At 36.5% G+C, this 17,130-nt stretch overlaps 1 protein-coding gene across 1 annotated transcript; it reads right to left on the bottom strand.

Moving 5' to 3' along the window:
- Window positions 1-1,163: 1,163 nt before the first annotated feature.
- LOC140015689 (wall-associated receptor kinase 2-like) lies at window positions 1,164-4,165 on the bottom strand. Its single transcript, XM_072068451.1, has 3 exons — window positions 3,246-4,165; window positions 2,967-3,134; window positions 1,164-2,647 (listed from the first exon to the last, which is right to left on the bottom strand). The coding sequence occupies exons 1-3, from the start codon at window positions 4,132-4,134 to the stop codon at window positions 1,431-1,433; spliced, it is 2,274 nt and encodes a 757-aa protein (XP_071924552.1). The 5' UTR covers window positions 4,135-4,165; the 3' UTR covers window positions 1,164-1,430.
- Between the last annotated feature and the right edge of the window lie 12,965 nt (window positions 4,166-17,130).

Below are 17,130 nucleotides of genomic sequence, written 5' to 3'. Positions count from 1 at the left end.
TCCCTTTAAGATATGGCCATTTTTGCACATTACCTTCTAATATCATTTTTCTCTTAATTTGTCTATTTGTCTCTAAAACGATTAGTTAATCTAAAAGTATATTTGATCCTTGGATAGTAGCTGTGTGTAAATGATTTAAACTATAAAGCGTATCTTTATTGAAAGATGCAAAGTGAAAAAATGATACCCTATATTAAGAAATTATAGAAATTTTCTACTCCCTACATATGTCTAAATTATAATGACTTTTCATGTTAGTGACGCCATAAAACAAATTTACGATTCTGAGATTTACAAAAAAAATGTTTGATGGAGTTGTTGACACAACTGCAATTTTTTTTGAGTAATGTTATTTGCACTTCCATTATCTCATTTTTATTTTGATGAGATCATATTATCCCTTTCCTAAATTCTTCTTCCTACCTGTGAGTTAACTTTACTAGATTTTTTCTTACATTTTAAAACCATAAATCGCCGCCTACATCCCGCCTACATCTTAAAACCGTAGCACAAGTTTTGCTACGGTGCTCCTGAGAATATGATATTATGAAACGTCTCAATTCATTGCCACAAATCGCCACCTTCCCTACATCCGCTGCCCATCTTCCTCGTACCAGTAGTTCTATTTTTTGTCCCCTGCCCGTCCTTTGCCTCCCGTAACTAGCCCCAGCACCTAACCCCTTATTTTTCTTCTACTTCAAAAGTTCGCAATTTCCTCATCTTTTCCCTCCAGACGTCCTTCACTGGGTTGGGCACTACCTCTTGCAATTGGGTTTTTTTTTTTTGTTCTCAATTTCCACTACTCATTCAATATAAATCAGTTTTAATTTAGTTAAGAGCTTTCTGGATATTTTTAAGAGCTTTCAATAAATAAACTTCAAGGAGAAAGCTGTCATATCAGTACAGCGGGAATGGAGGTTTAGGCTAATAGTGAGAAGGTGCAGCATCCAACAGGTTGCTGGTGCTTTTTATTCTCCTTATCTCAATAGTACCACTTTTTATTTGTTTAATCAGTCATGTAAAAATAATTATCATTATCTGCTGAAGTGGTGCCCTCAAGTTGAGGTCTCTGTAGTTAGGTTCAGTTGATTAATTCTTATAACTTCCAGTGTAAACTCATATGGTTTTGATTTAATCGTGATTTTTACACCAACTCAGCCGTATGAGTGACAAAATTTATGCTTAGACCAAATTTATACCATTTTACACTAAATATTGTAAGAGTTACATTACCCAGCAGAACTGAACTACAATTCAACTTGAGAGGCCTTGGATCAAATAATCTACTCGCACACAATCAAAATTAATTGCAAGAAAACTGCTGAAAATTCAACTCCATTTGACATTTCTAGGAGGAACTCGTAATAATAAATGAAGAAGTGCACCAGAACTCGAAAGTCGAAACTTGCAGCTCCAGAACACCCTATCATTCATCTCCCACCAGCAATTGGTACCATCATATGCTCCATTATGCTATGACTCTCAGTATGTATGCAGCTAGAATCACCACTGTCGATATATGCTTTTGTTGATTGCATACCAAGCAAGGAGGCCTCAGTGTCGGTGAAATCAATCTTAGAAACTTGAATTGGAGATTGCTTTGCTCTTATTTCCAATACCTCAAGTTCTCTTGCTATATTCTTCATAGATGGTCTATCATCACCTTTTATACTCAAGCAAGATTTCGCAATCATTGCAACTTCTTTCAAAAGCTCAATACTTACATCGAACATAATGTTGCGATCAAGAACCTGGACCAAGTGACCACTTTTCAGTGAAGAAATGAAGTAATTCGCAAGAAACTTCTCTTCCTCCACTCTATCCAATGATAATGCCTTCTCACTTGTCAGTAGCTCTATAAGAACTACCCCAAAGCTGTAAACATCACTTTTCTCTGTCAACAATCCTGTTAGCATGTACTCGGGGTCCAAGTAGCCAAATGTTCCTTGCACCATTGTAGATACTTGATTTTCATCTAAAGGAGCCAATTTTGATATTCCAAAGTCTGTGACTTTTGCAGTGTAGTTTTGATCTAGAAGTATGTTTGCCGATTTGATATCTCTATGGATAATCGGTGGTGAAGCTACTGAGTGCAAATATGAGAGAACTCCAGCAATTTCTGATGCTATTCTTAATCGGATATTCCAAGAAAGATGCTGTGATTTTGTTGTGCTGCTTAAATGCTCGGAGAGAGTACCATTGTCGATGAACTCATAAACAAGTAATGGCACTTCCGTCTCTAAGCAACATCCTAGAAGTTTAACGACATTTCTACTATTAACTTGGGAAAGCATAATCACCTCATTAATAAATTGATCAACTTGATTTTCGTTAACTTCTCTGGACCTCTTAATGGCAACAGTACAAGAATTATGGTCTACTAAGATTCCTTTGAAAACTGTGCCGTATCCTCCACGACCAATAATTCGAGTTTCCTCGAAATTATTGGTTGCCTTTCGTAGTTCTTCAAGAGTGAAAATTCTAGCAACATTTGTGTTTCTTCCTTCTTGAGCCAGTCGTTGCTGTAGCATTAATCCACCATTTTTCCGGAAAAACTCCTCCTTCAATCTGTTTTCCCTTCTTTTCCTCAATTCCAAACACAAATAAAAGCAGCAGAAAAGTAGAATTGCTGTGCCTATGCCAACACCTGTTGACAAATTTGACTGAAAAATTAGCAAATGATGAGATCTATCGGATGCTTTGCAGCTAAAGACTCTAATTTTGCAAGTGATTATCAAGTTTCATGTTCTTTCACTACCTGGTAAAGAAAAGAATTAGGTTTCTTTCTCTCTTATACTATGATTAGTTGCCATCTTAAACCAAATGGAACGGGTTTCAAGAAATCTTCATTTTGTTTTAATACTCTCATGATACAGCACATATTTATCACACCACTTAAGAGATGGTTCAATCCATAGTGATAAATTCTCCTTTGCTTCTCCAATCATTTCAAAGTGTAGACTAACCTGAAACAATCATAGACCAATTTATTTGGTCAGGACTGCAGCCATCTCCACCTCTCCCATCACCATGATACCCTTTGAGACAAGGACATGTGTAGTTGCCCAATGTGTTGTGACAAACACTATTCTTCGTACAATTGTGTAGAGTTGGATCTTGGCATTCATTAATATCTGTCGAATTCAATAAAAAATAGAAAGCAGAAGCATAATTTGAAATGTGAATTGAAACACACATATACATACTGGTTAATTAGACGAGTTTAACAAAATTTTCGCACATACCTTGGCAACCATCAGGGAGATATGGGTTGCCTTCGTATCCTTGATCGCAAGAACAACGGTATCCCAACCCCTTAAAAGGTTCGTAACAGTGACTGTTTTTACCAGAGCATGCATAAGAGGTCGTGTTTCTTTGGGCAACTTCACATGACCCCTCCTCAATGGTCCAATCCACCACGACGGGAAGACTTAAATCATTGCTTAAGTTGGTGAGGTTACTTGCAGAAAAATTGAAAGCCTTCTCTTCGACCACAAAAGCGTAGCTGCAAGGATTGAAATCCCACACCTTGGTGTGGTTATTAAGACTGGTCAAGCTCACATTAATATTCCATGCCCCTGGTGGGATATCAGTCTGGCAGCAACCGATGCCAGAACAAGAGCCATCAATTACATCTTCCTTATAATCACAGGAAGGGATACATCCAGTTGCGTAGCTCCGGTTTTGACCAAAGCCTTTAACTAAGGCCAAGGCATCACAGCCAACGACAATGAATTTATTAGCTGTACTACTGAAGGTAAAGCGTTTAGATAATCTCGTCCATGGTGAAATGTTGTCCAATAAACTTCCGTTTTTATCATAGCAATCAGATGCTATATCCTGCATAAGGTGTACCTGACCTTCCAGAGATATTTCTGTGACATCGACTGCGTTCTGCAGAACTGTTTGAGGGACAGAGGTTGAAGAGTTGGTGCAGTTGATAAAAAAATATTTGTTAAGGTAACAATCTTCCGTAATACCGAATGGAAATGGAATGCTTACATTTCCACAATGATCTTTGCAGCCGGGCATCGCTATAGGAAATGTTGGGGGTGTCAAAGTTGAAGCGGAAGAAAGCATTAAGGCAATTACCAAATGCAAGAGCATCGGTAAAATGAACCGATTGAAGCCCATTGGAATTGTTTTTCAAAGAGAGTTGCAAGTTTCCTTATACGGAAGAGAGTTGCAATTGTTAATTGTGCACTTCTAAGGACTTTATACTTACGATAGGGAAGACTTGGTTAGTAAACCCAAAGAAGGCCTACGCATTTTAAGATTGAAGCTTCTTCTGTAGACCCCAAATAGGGACGTTTTATAGGCATTCCAAGTAAAGGGAAGACTTAGCCAGTAAACGCACAAAAGGCCTACGCATTTTACCATTGAAACTTCTTCTGTAGACCCCAAATAGGACGGTTAACTTCAAATGAATGCAGTCAAGATATAAAGGAGCATTTGTTCACACTAGTCTCTGACGACCATGGGGTCCACGTCTTTACGGGGTTGCTTATGCTAACGACATAAAGACTCTGTAAGGGAAGACTTTCAAGTCCACCCTACTGTTTCCATTTATTTACGTGAAAAACAATAAGGGAACCGATAAATTTTTTCCACTTGATATGAGAAAAAAAATCATAAATGTGTTTTTGGATGTAATGTATGTCATGAAAGTAATTACGATGTGTGCTTCGGCCGATGAGGTTTTAGTCTGCTTAGAGTGTATTTGATAAAATTGAAATTTGAAATCTGAAGGCGAAATTCATTAAATTATTAAATTGTTAAATACCATATTTGATGCATTTGAGTGTATATCATATTAACTGATATGTGGTTAGTTTATTAATTATTTTTTAGAGTAAATTTTGTCTAGAATAGTTGGTGCCACTCAATTAATTCAAAAGTTCTAATTTTTGTTATCAAATGCGTTTGAATATATTAAAATTTGAACTTATTTAATTTAAATGTTGAATCTAGTTATCAAACGGAGGCCTAGGATTGAGATTCCAAGATTTAGAGGGCTTGGGTTGAAATCTCTCCTCTCTTCCCCCGCTTTTTAAATTTCATTCCTCTTCTACTATAAAAAAATTTAAAAAAAAATAAAAAATATATATGCTTAGAATGGGAGGATTAAAGAGGAGTTAGGATTGACTGAAAATCTCGACTCAAAGATAACAATCTTGTGTCATGCCAAATGGGTATGGGATCTTTACTTTTCCAGAGGTATCAATGCAGCCATCCTTGGCTACAGGAGGGTATGTTGCTGCTGGTGTGATAGCTGGCTTCAAGGACACCGTCAACACGAAAAGTATCATTTGAACAAGCTTCATCACTGGGGAAACTTTGGACTGTGATGACTATTTAATTTTGGGATGATGAGTTTTTTTTGGTGTTCTTGGAGGAGGCCATATTTCAATATATAGATCCTTCCCTGAGCAAAGCCACCCCAACATTAGAAAGTCACTCATCCTCAAATTGACTTGGCAAGTTCACTTGACTTATTCTGATACCGTGTGGTATGGGTTCCTGACCGTTACTAATTGCATTTCAGCGCTATTTCCTTTTTTAACACTACGCCATCTTCTGTGTGTGGACTCTTTACTTTTTTTTCATCATTTGTGCTACAATTGCAACATCAATTCATATGAGCACGAAACTCCAGTCATCGTGGTCGAGGGAACGGAATTTTATCAACTTTTCTGTGTTGAAAATTGTGGAATCAAGAAGAGATCAGATGATTGACTTTTCCCTCTATCACCTCTCTAGATAATAGAAAAATCGCCAGTAGAAAACTTGGTTTTTTTGTCCCATTAGTTTCCCAGCATGTACTCTACTACCACCACTACCAAACAAATGAACGAAGAATTGCAATTATAGTAGATGAACAAAATAACCTTAAGATTAACCACAAATTTCTTTATTTTATTTCCATTTTTGTGGTTAATTAATTAGTCATGTGTCATCACATAAGTTAATATTCTTATTGTCTAAAGTCAGGTGCTTTTTTATTCTCTTTTTTTAATTCAATCTAGTGAACATGTGACTGCAAATAACATTATTTCGTTAGTAATTAGGGAAAATCCGTCAATTACACTAAATTTGCTTCAATTGGAAATATTGGGAACCATATTTATTTTTGCTGAAAGTTAGGAACCAAAATTACACTGGTGCCAAACATTGGAGAGGACTAAATTCACACAAGTGCGAAACACTAGGGACTAAAACTTTATTTTTTTTCCTTTTCCTATCAGTATGAAATAACCCTAAGTTGGTTCACCACATCTTAATTAGTTGATGCAATCGTGAATAAACTAGTGTTCTTGGACATTCTAGTCTCATAAAGACTGCTAACCTTGTGCATAAATGTAGCCTGCACATGCATTAGCTGAGGGCATGTGAAGCACTCTAAATACTTAGGATGGTTGACATGCAATTGAACACAGTTTTCAAGATTTCAATTGGATTTTAGTTATCTCTATGGGCATTATTGAGAATAATTAGATAGACTGTTGAAAGAATGAAAGGAAGAGATAGAAGCAAGAAGCAAGAAGCAAGAAGCAAAAAGCAAGAATAATAGGGAATGAAGAAAGGAAGAAGAAGATGAAAGAAAGAAACAGAGATGGAAGAATATTCAATGCAAAAGGATTGGGGCTTTCATTCACTCCGTTGCTGATTACAACTTCCTCATACAATGGCTATTTATAGGCTAGTATACTCTCTTCCATTAGTAGGATCTAACTGTTGGGATATCAAGTGTGAATCAATATCCCACATCGGAAAGAGATGAGTAAAATGAGGAACATATAAGTGGGAATGATCCATAGGCCCAATGCCTTAAGGTTTTGGGTTGGATGTGGTGTCAAACCCATGGTTGTGGTTCCCATTCTAGCTCATGGTTAAATTCTCCCCTAGTTTGGCTCTCGCAGAGCCCAACAAGTGGTATCAGAGCCGATGGTTATAAGAGCAGGGAAAAAAAAAGAATCATGCAGACCTGCAGTAAGGCAAGGGCATGTGGGCTCTTGAGCAAGAATCGTACACTCCAAATTGAAGTGGGTTTGATGGAGTGGATGGGCTAGGGAGAAAGATCCGATGTGGAAGAGATTCACAATTGAGGGGGAGATTGTTGGGATATCAAGTGTGAATCAATATCCCACATCGGAAAGAGATGAGTAAAATGAGAAACATATAAGTGGGAATGATCCATAGGCCCAATGCCTTAAGATTTTGGGTTGGATGTGGTGTCAAGTCCATGGTTGTGGTTCCCATTCTAGCTCATGGTTAAATTCTCCCCTAGTTTGGCTCTCGCAGAGCCTAACACTAACTAACTGCTATAACAAGAAACCTAACCAATTGATACAACTGAAATTGAACTATTGGCTAATACATGATTGCTACTGTATCCTCTGATGAAAATTGATTCTTTTTGCTAACACAAGAAATGAAGAACTGTTTGTTGGTCTATGATTTCGAGCATGATTTGCGTATGGTGTTTACTGTAGAAGTTGTCACAGTAGCCTCGGACGTCTTCAAGGGGTTGCTCATGCTACAAGTCTATGACATAATGAAGCTGTCAAGGAAAGACTTCCAAGTCCGTCCTAGTCTTCCCATTTATTCATGTTTTTAAAAAAAAAAAATTCACTTGATATGCATAATTTTATTAATCGTACTTCATGCATAATTTTCACTTGATATGCGTAAAAATTCACAAATGTGTTTTTGGATACAACATATGTCATGAAAGTCATTAAGATATATGTTTGTAATGCACATCTTCTAATATTTAATCTGTGGAATCCAATATTTCAGTAATTGTGTGTTAGTGTATTTCTCTCTAAAATTCATTCTCTCTTTCTTCTCTTTAAGGCTCCTCTAACGAAAATGGCCTTCAGATCTAATCTTTCTCCATAGGAGGGAACCGTTTTTTATACCTTTTATTTGCTTTTTTAAAATAAATTCCCTCTAGCGAGGAATTTTCTTTGCTAGCATTTCTTGGTAAGTATTTCTTCTCTCCTAATTTTTTCTAGTGAAAATTTTATTCTATCCTAGGATTTCCCTTGTAAGAAATTTTTTCCTTTTTTTCTCTTTTTCTATGAGATTTGAGATTTCATATGGTTTGCTAGATTTGAAAATTTTAACATCTACCATGTTAGCTGAATTTCTCCTTGGGCTTCAATCATTTTTTAGCAAATGTCATTTTTAAAAACATGCACAAATCTTTTGAGTTATAGTGATTCACCTGGATGCAGGGAAGATGTTTTCGAGATTTAATGTTTTTCATATTCATTAATATCTATTTGCTCAATAGATAGATTGAGATTTCATATTATTTACTAGTTTTGGAATTTCTCACATCTCCTATGACAACTAAATTTCTCTTTGAGTTTTAAGCATTTTTATCAGATGATTGTTAGAAAATATGCACAAATCTATTGGACTGCAATGATTTATTGTTTTGGAGCTTCTACGTATGTTATATTTATATATATATATATATGTATATATATATATATATATGTATATATATAAATTAAAAAAGACAAAAGATGCTAAGGACTAATGGCATTTGCCATTCTGTCATTGGCAATCCATGCTATATCCTAAGTTACCAAGCATTTTAGGTATATGACAAAAATCTTCTTGAATTACCAAACTATCTTTAGAAAGAAAAAGAAAATACAAAATTAATGATATACTTCATTCGAACTCAATCATTTCATGAAATCCTAATTACCAGTAAGGCCATATTACTTTTTTTCGATTCCACAGTATTCATCTTTTCAGTCATAACCAAACCCTAGATCCTGAGCACTTCTATGGCAAAGAAAAAATGAAGGAAGACAAGTGCACAATTTGATAGGTTGACTAAAGATCAGAAGTGTTCAAAATATTCACCAAAACAAAATGCATATGACATTGTCTCTACGTTCATTATTCTACTTAGAATTTCAAGCAACAAATTTCCCAATAGTAGTTTAATTTTTTTGAACGACAACTTCATCATTTTGTTGCGTATAGTATCGATAGAAAAAGAGTGGGATTAGCAATAATGGAAATCAGCCAAAAGCTTTGAGATGATAGCTTCTTAATTCTCTTCTAGTACATAAATATTATGATATGATTTTATTGTTTGCTCAATAAATCAATAGGATTTATATCAGGGAAATTAACTTTTATTAGTAGTGATAAAAGTCAAAAAATATGAATTTTTCATGCAATAATTGAAAATGTCAACACAAAATTCCATCTACAGCTGTCAACTCCATTAAGAACTATTACATGCTATGTACATGATAATTTTCTGGAACGATTATAGTGAAGATACAACATAGAATTGTATGTGCTTGTCAACTACAGCTGCTGGAGAGTTTTTGTGTGTGACTCTGACCAATAGCAAGCAAAGAGGATGAAGAATACTTGTCTACATCTTCTATGAGTACTTCACCCACAGAAACATAGAGTCACTAAAAACATAAACCATTGAACCTATAAAAAAAGCCGGCACAAATGAGAAAATAGAAGTACATTAGAGATTTTAGCCAATGGAACACTTTCAAAAGTCTATTTACATTTTATTGTATATCTTATCAAATATCTTCCTTTCAATGGATGATTAACTTCCACAAATATAGAGTAGCCTCTTACTTGAAAGGTTCTATTTAACGAGTGCTAAATGGGCACTCGTTAAAATATATTTCAGGTGTTAGATTTTCAAAAAAATTAAGATTAATTAGAGAAAGTGTATAAATACAAGGAAAGGTGGTAATTGTTAGAGTGCATCTATACATGGTAAATTAGGTGAAATGTAGGTGGGTTGATGAGTGTCAATTGAGCACCCTTAAGAAAAACTCTACTTGAAAAAGTTAAACAAAAAAGGAAAAAATCATATAAGGCCATTTCTCAATGCACAAGAGAATAAGACTTTATCTCGAAAACATTGTTAGGGCCTGCAAAAAATTGTAACTGCAAATTCAAACACAACTAGACTGTGAATTAAAAATAAAAAAATAGGACAACATGATTAGAAGCAAATCTAAAAGCTCTTGATAAACGCACAGTCAATGATGCAGAGAATGATGAAAAGACAAGCGATGACCATTGTTAGATTGTATTAGGATGGAGAAAAATCTAGCTAAAATCAAGGGATTGGGTGAGAAGGAAGGCTGTAAATATGGGGCCAAATTATCCGTTTGACCTTTGAACTTTTAGTTTAATTCTTTTTTGTTACAGGCTTGATTAGATCCTAGTTCTTGTCTTCAGAAATAGACTTTGGGATCCCATCTAAACTCTCGTGATTGCTATTAGTTTATTTGGTGAAAAGTTGCCTGTAGTAGTTACCAATTTCAGCTCCTAGTTCTGCCTTAGTTTCTGTCCAGCTCCCGTCTTCCTTTGGTAGTTTTTGCATTCTATTATTCTTCCTCCTACCATTCACCTGTGCATGAAAGAAATGAGTATTCTTGTTTCCTTCTTGTAGCCATTTGAGTCTAGCTTTTTGGCTCCAAAACATTTCCTCATCCCTGTAAACTTCCCTCAGTTGCACTTTAAGTATTGCCTTTTCCTTTCTTTTGTTCTCTAGTGATGCTCCTTTAATCTGGTCCAACTGCTCCTTGATGTTCTTGATCCTTTTTCTGGAATTCTTATTGATTCTGTTGCTCCATTTCAGGAGGGCTATTCTATAGTTTCTCACCTTTGTCTTAACCTGAAACATTCTTGAACCCTCAGCACTCTTGTTCCAAGCTTCCTTTATTACATTTGAAATTCCATCCCTTTGAAGCCATCTCTTGTCAAAGAAAAATCTCTTCCTTCTATTTCTTTCCAATGGGGTATTATCGACTAGTAGAGCACTGTGATCAGAAGCATGTGTCTTAACGTGAGTACATTTAGCATTTTCAAAATTCTGGTTCCATTGTGCACTATTGAGTGTTCTATCTAATCTTTGTTTGATTTCACCATCCCCCTCCCAATTATTGCTCCAGGTCCAAGGTTGTCCTTCACACCCAATGTCTATCGGTTGATTTTCATTGATGAAGTTTCTAAAGTCATTGAAGGTCCACTCTTCTTTGATTCTTCCTCGTAATTTCTTCTCATTGGAGCATATATCATTGAAATCCCCAGCTTTTCTGCCCCATAGGTTGTTAGGTCTGAAGACAACCTAAGAGGAGGGGTGAATTAGGTTGATTAAAAAGCTAATCAAGTTATAAGCACTTTTTGCTCAATATGAAATTTACCCTCTTTTCTAAGTAATTACCCAATGAATCAATCAATAAAGGAACAATATCACTTGAGAGAAGTAGAAGAGATAAGCAATTTAAGGATCACAACATAACAATAAGTAAATGAGAAGAAAGGAATTGCAAACCAATTGACTATCAAGCTTCTCTTGAACTTGAAGATCAATTCAAACAAGCTTCTTCAAGTTAATGAAATATAACCAATCTTGTGTACAAAGGAAGAGTCACTTCCTCCTTGTCCCAAGTTCCACTGGGTCAAGTTAAGAAGTTTTACTATCCCTCAGGACAACCCTCACAGAGCTACACTATTGAAGTATTCACTCACAAATGAAAAGTTTACAATGAGCTTCACACCACCAAGATTACAAATCTTCTTTGGAGAGTGTTTTCTCACTAAAACTACTCTATATCTTTTGTATCTTCAGTGTGCAAAAGTTGTTTGAAGTTTCTGACCATACTCTATTTATATGAGACCAAGAAAGTGCTTCATTAATGCTTCCGATGGATAGAAGGTAGTTGAAGAGTCAACTAGCCGTTGGGAGTATCGGACGTCCGGTACTACCGTTGCTTGTGTCCGATAGTAGACAGAGAGTTTGAAGGATAAACTCAATTCTATCGGACGCCCGATACTTCCGATGCTTGCGTCCAATAGTAGATAGAGAGTTTGAAAGATCATCTCAATTCTATCGAACGTCCGGTGAAGATGTTCTCTGTCCGATATAATCTGCACTGTCTATCGAATGTCTGGTATTGTCTTTGTGAGTGTCCGATAGCTTTCATCTTCCTTTATCTTCTTTCAATTATTCTTTGAATCAAATTGCTTCAGAGCTGAAAAGTTTTCTTATTGAAAGGATATTAGTATTATCCAATTATTTTGTAAATATCAAAATACAAGGATCAAGATCATCATAGGTGTTTCCTTCATTGTATGGCTGACCACTGTTGTCTTCTTATTGAATCATCATAGCTTGCATAGATTCCAACCATCCACTAGTCACAGTTATTGACTTGATCCTCTATGTGAGCCTCTATAGTAAAAGCTGTGTGTTGCACTTGCACTACTTTGATTTTTGAATTCCAGTATAGGACCATTCCACCTGCTCTCTCCATTGCTTCCACTATGTAACTGTGTTAATAGTTTAGGATCCTTTGAATTTTTTCCATATATTGTTTTCTGTTTTTGGTTTCACATAAGAAAATCAAATCTGGGGAGAGGAGTTTCTTATACTCCTTTAGATGGGGAACTGTTAAGAGGCTCCCGACATCTTGACAATTCCACACCATTATCTTCATTTATCACTGGGGGGCCAGTGCAGGCTGGCACCCACCCCTTCCTCAGTTTGTCCTAATTCTATGTCTTGACCTCCACCCTTACTGCAAATGTTCAGTGTTCTCAGCTTCTGTGATGTTTTCATCCACCAGTTCCAGTTTCCTCTTAGTCACTCCTGTCTGGCTCAAACAGTTGCTATCAATCTGTTGCAGAACCTTTCTTTCCCTACCTGTTGGTATCCTTGCTGCTCTTATTGTTTTCCTTTCCTGCCTTTGATGATGTTCTAGTTGAGAGTTTTTGCTACTTTGACTTGCTGGTTGACCTTGTATCTCACATGGGATAATCTTATAATAGCTTCCTTCTTGACTAGTTGGAACAGGGTTTTGGTTTGGTTCTTGCAATTGTGAGTCCACCATTACCTCGTCACCTTTATTAGGTCCTTGGAGGTCAAGCTATTTGCAACTCTCCATTTCCTGTAAGAGCTCCAACAATTTGCTTTTGCTGGATAACTGAACTTCTTCCTGGACTTCCTCAATTAGTATTTTCTCCATACTGCCAAAGATTGAATGGCTACTTTCCTCTTTTTCATTACTGACCAAACTTTGTATCTGGTGTTTCTCAGTCAACTTTCTTGGGATAGATTCCACTTTTTCCTTGATTCTGTTTACATCCTCATGGCTTCCTTCCTGTTTTTTCTTTTCCCTTTGGACTGTGGAATAGATCCATATTCCTGCCCCTTAGGGTCTTTTCTCACCAATTCCCCATTTTCTACTCCCCAGTATTGTCTTTTAGAAGGGGATCTGTAGCTGTTATACTCCTTTTGAGGTGAAGATTTCCCATTGTTTACTCTCAACCAAGGCCCGTACTAGTTCTCTTGCTAACCATTTCCTACTGTTATCTTTGTCTTGCGACCTTTTCACTGTGGCCAATTATCCCACAAGTGTAGCAAAAGTCAGGGCACCTTTCATACTTAATCCATCTCATTGTGCCATTCGTTTTGATTGTTGTTCCACGGAGTAAAGGTTGAGAGGTGTCAACCATGACCTGCACCTTAAATGCTTCCCTTCTTTACCTCCAGTTTGTGGGATTACTACCTCCCTTACTTCCCTAAACACTGCACCTACTTTCTTTCCTACCTCCTTGGAGATGCAGTGTATAGGAAGGTTCCACATCTGAACCCACAATGGTGCTATTCTGAAGGCATTAGGGTCATCCTCAATCCCCTCATACCATTTGCTCAACACAAATAACTAGTTATCCAATATCCATGGACCCCCATTAACTATCCTTTCTCTGGTCTCCTCCCCCTTTATACCGAACTGGAAAAAGTTTGGCCCCAGCTCAATAACTTTGAGGTCTTTGGGGTAACCCCAAGCATTAGCCACAAAGTTTTTTACCCCTGTAAAATTGGCATCCTTGTCCCCTCGAATTTTCCCCAGCAGGTCAGTGATACTTCATTCTTGGTTGTTTAAAGCAAATTTTTGCAAGATCCCAATCAACTCTTCCGACATAGTAGGAATATGATTTATTATAGGAATCCCAATTCTAAGAGTGGATGAATAGGATCTAACCAAGCTTGTTCAGATTAGCTATCATATCAACACCTTCTTCTAGGTAAATACCTTCCTGGAAGACATTTAAAGAAATGAAAAAACAAGAAAAAATGAAAGGAATGCAGTGAAAATAGATGAGAATGAAGGTAACCTGAGTAGAGAAACCTGGCTTTAAGTAGGTCAGCATTTATGGCTGCAAGTATCCATGTTGTTAAGTTCCAAACTCCAAGCTCCGGACTTTGCTTCCTTTTAAGATGTCTGAACTTCCTAAAGTCTGGGAATGCTCCTAAATTAAATGCATCTGCAATAACTCATGTTCTTGTTTGAGAGTAAAGACAGATTCAAGTTGATTGGTTCAATTGTATCTTTTAGTGCGAAGATTGTCTGGAAGATCTGATTTTTGGTTTTTGAAAGTTTCAAAAAGTTGGCACAGTTGAAAAGGTTTTTCGCTCCAACTATTAGGGGAAAAAGCTCTTGTAGAGAGAGAAAAGGCTCTCATAGGAGAGAGAAGCTTAAACTACTGAGTTTCTTAATTGTCCACAAAATTTGTAGAACGTCAAGTTGAGAAGACTCGTGGCTTAAATGGTTGGAATCAGAGTTTGGGTGTAAACCTATTGTATATTCCAGTTTCTTTGATGGTAAGCAGGAAGAAGGTTCGACAACTGCCATTGAAAGTTGGCTCAAAAAGACAAATGCTTGTGAACTGGCTGCAATTAATGCAATTGCTGCCGGTGCTCAATCTTTAGTTATTGTTATTGGAATCTTTCATGGTAGACTGAATATTGATAAAGCCATTGAGGTTATTAGACTAGAAAAAGATTTACAGGTTCTAGTTTATGTTGTTTTGTTTTATTCTCTTGCATCCCTTCCAAATATTCATAGTACCTCAAGTTGTTGTTGCTTTATGGTGTTTCTAAAGATAGACAGCTGGGGTCTAGTTGAAGGTGGACATGATATTGATATTGCAGATCTTATAGTTCAAGTTGCATCTACTACTGCTGTTTTCCTAAGACTTTTTATGAGCTTTTTCTCTTCTAAGTACTAGGGAGAAAAGCCAGCGCAACGCGCAGGAGTTTAGTACCTGTAATTAAAAATGGTTAATAATTATTATTTGGTATTTTGTTGTATAAGAATTGAAGCATGAAAATTTCATTATGTGATATTAAACAGAAAAATCATAGTTACATATTGAGTCAAAAAATATAATATGCAATGAAACATAATTATAAAATACGATCAACCACATTGTGCCTAACCTAGTAGAATTAAATTATCTATTTATATCTGCTCATGCACTTTAGGGATATTAAAATCTGCTGTTTAGTTTGAATTTGATCTTGATATGAGGGTAATCCACCACATTATCTTGTCATATAAATGAGATTTGAACAATTAGTATACTTGAAGAAATCATTGCTAGTGGAATTTTGGTTCTTGCAAGCCAAATTATTGAATTTATATTGATTTTAAGGACATATCATCATGAGACCTCCATATTGACCAATTAATCAATTATGACTTATTGTATTATTTATTACATATACCAAAGAATTTCCTTCTCGATAGGGGTTACAATAAAGAAATATCAGTTTTTGAGCTAGTTGTAAAGATATACAACAACTAACATGCTAATTTAGAGGAATAATTACCTCAAAAAAAGTACAAAAGCATCTTAGTCCACTCAATTCAAGAAAACAATTAAAAGTAATGAAATACATACTTTAGATTTGCAGCCAAATAGCTTTAAGTAGATAGTTAAACATATTGACAAATCAAATGTAGTGAAAAAATTGTCTAAATGGAATCGTCAACAAAGTAGCAAACGATTTGAAAATCACCGCAACTAATGGTTAAAACAACAAAAGAAGTAGATGCAATCTATAAATGGAAAAATTTATGATGATAAACTTATTTTAAACCACAAATAACAATTAACAAATGTGATCTCCTCTCTATCAAGCGTGTCTAACATGGACAATTGAATTAAAATACTAAAAAAATATTGCACATATAACTTGCAAGGTTATAGATTTCTTACAACTAAAAAGTCAATTGGCTAAAGAAAATATACCTATTGAGAAAGGTGTTGCAAAATGGGGAAGAGGAGTAGCTAATGTAGCAACATTCGAATTCAATAGGCTACATGATTGTGGTGGAACAAAGCTATAAGTAAATGAAATGAAGTTGAATAGATGGGGTTACTATGGTAACGGCCAAGAAACCAAATTTCTCTACTAATTGGCATTCTTTTTTTTTTTTAACGAAAACCCCTTTATTTATTCAAAACGATCGAACACAGATACAAATAAGGTCCGAGACTCCCGATTAAAACATCATCCTCCTATGCTAGCCTACCCTCCTCCTCCTGACCGAAGGTATACCTGACCTATCTAAGCGAATTTTCCCACGTGCCAACCGTGGAATTGCACTGAACTGGTCATAAATGTTGAGATCCTGGCCCCGAGTAGAAGCGCCCACATTATCCAGATTGTCCGCCATCCTGTTTGCGTCTCTGTAGTAATGAGTAACCCGCGCTGCGTCCGCAACCATGCCCCAAATTTGTTCGACCTCCCTTCGTACCACTCACGGGCACTGTAGCTATCGATGAAGAATCCCAACCAAGACTAGTGAATCGACTTGACTACTGACATTGGTAAACCCCTTTTGATGGCACAAGCGGAGACCCGTAGCCAGTGCCAATACTTCTGCGCGCAGACTCGAAGCTTCCCCGAATGATGCCGAGAAAGCAAAAATAGGAAACCCCGATGCATCACAAAGTATTCCCCCATCCCCACTCACTCCCGGGTTACCTTTGGAGCATCTATCCGTATTTAACGTTAGCATTCCAACCCCCATCGCCTTCCACCCCACCAGCTGAAAACTATAGCGAGATGGCAGATGATTAGTCCACTCATATAGCTGAAGAAACATTTGCACCCCAAGTCTCTGATTAAACTTAGCCTCACCCCCATCGGGTCTAACAACACATCATGACAAACCTTCGCCACTCGCATTTGGCTCCCGTCAAAGTATGCTTTATTCCAAGCCTTCCAGATGTGCCAGCATATAAAACTAGGAAAGACAG

This window comes from Coffea arabica, chromosome 10c, assembly GCF_036785885.1.
Source record: "Coffea arabica cultivar ET-39 chromosome 10c, Coffea Arabica ET-39 HiFi, whole genome shotgun sequence".
NCBI classification, from domain to species: domain Eukaryota; kingdom Viridiplantae; phylum Streptophyta; class Magnoliopsida; order Gentianales; family Rubiaceae; genus Coffea; species Coffea arabica.
Note: the sequence above shows the minus strand (reverse complement) of the source record. Positions and strands in the feature narration are given on the sequence as shown.